Below are 6607 nucleotides of genomic sequence, written 5' to 3'. Positions count from 1 at the left end.
ATTTGTTTCGGAAAAAATATTTTCTATAACTAAACGGTTAGCTATTAACTACATGTTGGAAACTTTTAGAAATATGAGAAATCTAGTCCCAAAAAACATGCAATTTTGTAATTGTTATGTTAAATTGGATTAAGTTTAACTAAATTTATATTTATATAAAAATAATATTTATCGTACTAAATATGTACTAGTATTAGATTTGTCATGAAACATATTTTTATAATATACTCCCTCCATCCCAAATTGTAAGTCGTTTGACTTTTTTTACCGCTAGTTTGACCACTCGACTTATTTAAAAAAATTATGCAAATATATTCAAATTTAAGTCATTCTTGAAGAACTTTTATTAATAAACCAATACACAGCAAAAAATTAATATTTTGTACAAAACTGTGAATAAGACGAGTGGTCAAACTTAATATTAGAAAAATCGATGGATTGAGTACTTATTTGGCGTTGTTATTACTAATATTCTTATCTATACATTTGTTCAAAGTTCAGATTGAGAATGAATCTAGAATTGTAGGAGGGTTTTTTTTTTTTTGGAACGACGGTAGTACTTATTAGATTCAGTCGTGCACGACAGGAGAATTCTGTATTTTGGGGTATCACAGCCTGACAGGTAAATTCCTTAAACAAAATACGTACGCACACCGGTGATTAGTACAACTCTACTGTCTCTACATTACATGGTTTCAATCGAGCACGGTTACACATGCATACACGTCGTCTTCCGTCATTCCGTGCAGCTCTCCTCTCTCACCGTCGTCGAGCTGTCGTCCCCGTGGAGACGACGTGCACGGCCTCCGATGCGTGCACCGAGGCAGGGAAGAGCCGCCGTGCCACCGCGGTGGGCGTGGACGACGTCGAGCGGCTTTTGGGAGATGGCGATGACATTGGCGGTGCGGCAGCTGGTGAGCGCTCCCTGCCAAACCTCCCGGCAGACGCGGAGCCAAAGGCCCTCCTCGCCGTCGGCTGCTGGTGTTGGTGCTCCGGCGTGGTCGGCTCCGACGATACCCCGGGCCTCCTCGATGGCGGCCTGCGCATGCTTCTGTCCGGTGTCTGCGTCACAGGCAACCGAAAACAGAGTCTCAAACTCTCAATACCATGACAATAATGTAGGGATTTTATACATGTAGGAATTTTGTCGACCAACGGTTGAATGAAGTGGCAGCATTCAGAAAAAGTAAAAAAAAAAAAAAAAAAAAAACCTCTAGTTTTGGAGAGACTCCTTTCAGGACGGCCAGCTTCCTCTCAAATGAGTTGCCAACCATCTGCATGTACAACAGAAACCAGACTTGTCAACCGGTGACTTTGTTTATATGCATTGATGAATTGGACAGATGCAGTTTATGAGATCTTGAATTATCCACCATATCTGTGCTTAGAACTTACAGATGATTGCTTGGAATTGTCCCAGTTGTTGAAGAAATTGGTGAAAAATACAGGCTCGTCCCCTTCTGTGACTGTATACACCGTCGTTTCAATCGATCTTCCACTGTGAAAAATGCCATCCTGAAGGAACATCTGCATGTATGTAGAAAGAAACAGAAAAGTTGGGTTTCAAAGGGCATTGTCCCTGAATCAATAACAAATCATAGTTCTGAATCACTAGTGACCTTGCCAATATTCAGGGCTTGCTCCTTGGATGTAATGTCTGAGTGTAGCCCAACCCAAACGTAGATTTCTTCATCGCAGTCCAGAATCAATGTCGCTTCAGTTGCCAGGTCATCCTGACAGAAGCTGAATACCTCCTTGACCTTAAAGAGATGAACCGAAACAGGTTTTATTTGGCATTTGATTCAGATCCTGCAAGTTACTAGTTAGTTTGTCACTGGAAGGAGTAAGGTAGCACTCACCTTGAGCAAACCTGCAAAGAGATCATCCTTTGGGCTTAGAGACACATTCTATGCAACGATATAACAATATTATCTAAAGTTCAGTGTAAAATGTCTGCATACCTTGTTCAAATCTACAAGCATACAGATGTGGATCTGCTGGCCAACCCTTCACGCGCTTTTCTTTCGAGTACTCTGATCGTCCTCCCAAAGCTATCCAGAAGTGATCCGGCTCAGAGCCTTCTCTGACTAGCAAGGACTGTTTCATTGGCTGCAAAAACAGTGCTACAATAGTTCAGAATAGAATATATATGCTACATAAGACTCAATATTCATCACCGATTCACTGAGAAGAAAAGAAGGATTTGCATGCCGTATTCTCCTTACACACAACTTGTTCATCATCAAGTCAAGAATATTATGATCGTTTGGTGAAGAGAGGCTTCCTAACCAGGTAAGGAACAAACCATTGTCTTCCAAAATATAACAGTGCGAGGAATTAAGTGAACTTGCAGCCTGCATTTTAGTTAAGTAATCCATGCACAAGAAAAGATTTTAGAGCAGCATCAAAGTAATGTATGTATGATTCATACTACTGAAGCAGACTGTGCGTATGGTCCTTATTTTTACCAAACTCACCAGATCAACTTGAATGGCTTGCACACAATCATGTTTAAGGCCTTGAACACGGAACAGGGCGACTCCTTCCTTCTGATGATATCCATTTCTAGGATTTTTCTGTAGAACAGAACTCTTATATGCAGCACTCCTGCCCCCCTGGAAAGAAAAAACAAATTCAAGTAGTAATATCCAAGTTTTGCACTGACTCAAAGCATTAATTTCCATGTTATTCATTTGCTTCGCTCCTATTTTTATAATTAATATTCAAGGAAAACACTTATGAACGTGCATTGCGTACCTTGAATATGATTAGTGACTTGAACACCGAGAAAAACAATTCTGGTTCTCTGCCCTCGAAAACTTTTGCCTGAGATATATTTTGCAAATGAAGTGATAACAGAGCAAGTGTAGAGATGTGTGCATTATTTTAGGGGTGAAAGGCTGAATTAACCGACCACAACTGGATGCCCTTTGACTGAATCAGCCATGCTAGACATTAACGATGTTGCCAACATGCTATCGTCCTGCAGATAAATGAACAGGCTAAGTTAAGTAACATGCAAAACAGTGAAATTGCACATGTATGTGTAAACAGAGACAAGCAATAGATCTGGATCTTAATAGTTGTGGACCATGTTTGTAACAGCATCTTCTCTGAATATCAATAGGTTCCATGCACAGAATTACAAATAACGTACCTTTACACTATTCTTACCAGACCAAGCAAAGAAAAGATGGTAATCTTTTCCATCTTCAACATAGCTGTACCGTATGATATAACAGTCTCCAGTGTACAACTGCTCCTGGTCCTCAGTGCTAAGGAGGTTTGTACAGCCATGGTCCACCAACCACACCTGCAATGAATTCATTCGTTTTTAACATGCTACATACATATCAACACCTAGGTAGGTAACATTACCTTCAGACTGCCATTACAACTGATGAGCTGCTGAGGTTTATCCTCTGGAATTTCTGTGACATCATAACCCTGATGCTTGAAAATAGCTGTACCATGATTTAGCATCAGACTCTATCAAGACTTTTACAATGTTCTAGATAAAAACAATTGATGGACAAAATCACCATGGTCCTCACACCTGCCACTTTCTCTCGGCCAGCCTCATATAACTTTAGTTCAACATTCCTGGGCCAATGCTGAAAGTGCAGCTTAAAGTCAACAGTTTCATGACCTTCTGTCATTATAAATGTGCGAACATTGAATGACCTGCCCTGGGAGTGCATATAATCCTAGAGAAATGAAAAGATATATTATTTTCAAACTCTTGTAGTAATAAAAGAAAGAAAGGAATATAATGAGGTTCCAACTGCTTACTTCTAAGACAGTAACAGATGACTTCCTCTCCGAAACTAGTGTTGTCATCCCCATCCATAAGAATATTTCAGTGCTACAGTCCAGCATGTAACTTCTGTCTGAGTTCAGCATTTCTCTATCCAACAAATGTGCCTCCAATGGAACAAGGTTTCTCTTATTGATCCTGCAGGCAGGAAAGCATACCAAACAGCATACCAAACATCTCACGACATGCAACTTCAGGCCAGTTCAGTTTGAACTAAGCAGGGGATCAGTTACCAAAAAAGTTTCTTGGATGGTGCAGTCAGTGGCTCTTCCTTGACTGTGTCAGGTAAATCACGAGGAATAGGTGCATAGCCTCCAAACAGGTTCCAGAACTCACCAGCATCAGAATCACCAACAAGCTTTCCATCCTCTACAACCAGTGACAATGTAAATAAAATTGGAGATAGCATCTTTCAAGCCATTATTTTGAAAGATCAACTGTCTATAGCTGTACCTATTGCCGCGATCTCACATCTGCCCAAGTGTCGGTTCTCCTTCAGATGCTTAACAACATCCAACGCTTTCGCCCTTGTTTGCAAACTAGAATTACAGCCACTGAAAAGGAAGATCTTCGACGGCGTGTCCACTATAAAAACCGATTTGTGATCCAGAGAGGACCGCGTAAATGGAATCTGAGACAGGATTAGAAACACAGCAGGTTTGTCTTGCATCAGCTTTTCAGCAAACTAATGAAAATCTTGAGATAGTAGCCCTCTTACTTGTGTGACGCGAGCAATGTGCTCTCCTTGGCATCTAAACATCGTGGTCGCGTTGGATCTATCACCAGATCCTTTCAGGTGTGAAAAGAAGCAGCCTTGTACTGGGATGACACACGGTTTGAAGTATGACAAGAACTTGTCAGATTCTTCACCCTGTGTTTCCCTGTACTGGACCGTGCTGGAGCCCAGTGCCGCGTCCAACTCAACAGCCTTGTCTGAGGCCATGAGGCAATCGTCCTAGGTGAGTCCATAACCACAACGCAGTGCAGAGGACACAAAAAAGTCATCCATAAGCAAAATGAGGCACAGCAAACCAAAAGCTTTGACTTTGGTGCATCAAGAGCACACACCTCTTTGGCCTCCTCCCCAACCCAGTAATGCACATTGTGTCGACGAGCCCCGGATTTCAGCTCGGTTGTCTGAGAAAATGCACAACATGTCAACTCAAGCTGCGAAAATTGGCAACGAGCTACACGATTTCACACCGGGAGAGGCCCGATTTGGCGCAGAGATAGGAGTACATACATTCAGTATGATGTAGGTGCTGCCGGTGTAGAACTTGCCGTGCTGGGGTTTTGCAACCGGGACCAGACTGCTCCCAACAATGCACCAAATGTCCAGCCCTCTGGAATTTTACAGAGCAGGGGTGAAATAGAGAAAAGTAAATTGGCCAGATTAAATGGTACATTCAGGTTTCAGTTTGAGCATCATGGAAGCCATTTCCCTCCTAGCATCCCAGATTCACTTTCAGAATCATAAGGATCCATATTTTTCATATCATAACAAAAAGAGTGAGATCATGCTTGGAGTAGTCTTGTTATTTTTCATAGCAAGCAACTTTGCAGGTAAATAATTGGTTCCTAAGCAAAAAAGTCTGCATCCCTTATACTATATAAAGGAAAAAAGGGAATAAATAAAGGCAGCAGGAGTAGGATGCGCGAGGCATATTCAAATGCAGGCCCGAATCTAGATTCTTGTCCTAGCTAGCAGAGAACAATACTCCAACCGAACAGGACAGTAAAAGAACAAAACGGAAAGGACAAGAGAGGATGAGAGGGGAGGGGACGCACGGCTTGTCGCCGACGCCGAGGAACGCATCGTCGACGCCCTTCATGGTCGCGGTCGCCGCTGAGTCGGCCGGGCCGGCGGCCGCCGCCGCCGGAACGCTCGCAGATGCAGGGAAGCAGAAGCAAGCAGGCAATGGAAGTGGGAGTTCTCACTCGCTGCTGAAGCTAGTGCTGCTCAGCTGTCAGCTCAGCTCGGCGAGCTTTTGTTTGTTTATTGCTGATTAAAAAAAAAATGGCGAGCTAACCGAGAAAGAGAAAGGCGAGCAAGCGGCTGGTAAATGCTGGTGGCAGTGGCAGAGCAGCACAACACTTCACTGCGCACAGAGGAGAGAGGAGGACGACGAGAAAGGCAACAGCGAGACAGAACGGGGGGGGGCTCCACCACCCAACGAGCTCACCTCGCCCTTGCTTTGCATTCAAGTCTGCGGCGGGCAACTTTTAATACCGTGTGCCCTTTGACTCGTGTCCACGACGAGCCAACCGATGTGGCGCCGTACCCTTCTGTGTCTGTACGACACCCGCCGACGACGTCCTATTGAGGGAAGGTCTCATGTTGCCATCGCCAATTCGCCATGCACCTACCAAATGTTTGGTTACAAGCGGTGTCAAAAGTTTACGGAGATTTTTTTATATTTTACTGTAATATATATATATATGTATATAATATATTCTATGTAGTTACGAATAAGTTTATCTCGATAAATAATCTTATTCATTTTCTTGAGTAATGAGTTTATAGTGGAACACTCTTCAATATTGGTATTTGCTACATGCTGATAGATATTATCCAATATTGCCTTTGCTACGAGACACCATGTAATACTTATAACAATCGGCTGCTAGACACTTAGCGACGGAGGAGGGAGGACTTGGTAGGGAAAGGTATAGCAGCACCATACCTCGATTTCCTACGCATACCCTATCCTAAATTACCATCCAAATCCCCTCTCTTGAGTCGTTATCCAGTCACCATTATCGTTAACCCTCCATAGATGATAAATGCTG

The 6607-nt window shown here is 42.8% G+C and overlaps 1 protein-coding gene across 1 annotated transcript; it reads right to left on the bottom strand.

Annotated features, from left to right (window-relative positions):
• LOC8075998 (villin-1) lies at positions 532 to 6154 on the bottom strand. The gene is made up of 21 exons (XM_021448035.1): positions 6100 to 6154; positions 5606 to 5750; positions 5061 to 5160; positions 4886 to 4954; positions 4536 to 4772; positions 4271 to 4448; positions 4051 to 4186; positions 3793 to 3955; positions 3557 to 3707; positions 3379 to 3464; positions 3158 to 3313; positions 2915 to 2983; positions 2758 to 2826; positions 2478 to 2615; positions 2226 to 2354; positions 1962 to 2109; positions 1860 to 1870; positions 1620 to 1760; positions 1396 to 1527; positions 1212 to 1274; positions 532 to 1062 (listed from the first exon to the last, which is right to left on the bottom strand). The coding sequence occupies exons 1-21, from the start codon at positions 6152 to 6154 to the stop codon at positions 760 to 762; spliced, it is 2679 nt and encodes an 892-aa protein (XP_021303710.1). The 3' UTR covers positions 532 to 759.

This window comes from Sorghum bicolor, chromosome 9, assembly GCF_000003195.3.
Source record: "Sorghum bicolor cultivar BTx623 chromosome 9, Sorghum_bicolor_NCBIv3, whole genome shotgun sequence".
Taxonomy (NCBI): Eukaryota; Viridiplantae; Streptophyta; class Magnoliopsida; order Poales; family Poaceae; genus Sorghum; species Sorghum bicolor.
The sequence above is the reverse complement of the archived record's forward strand: the minus strand, read 5'-3'. Positions and strand labels throughout refer to the sequence as shown.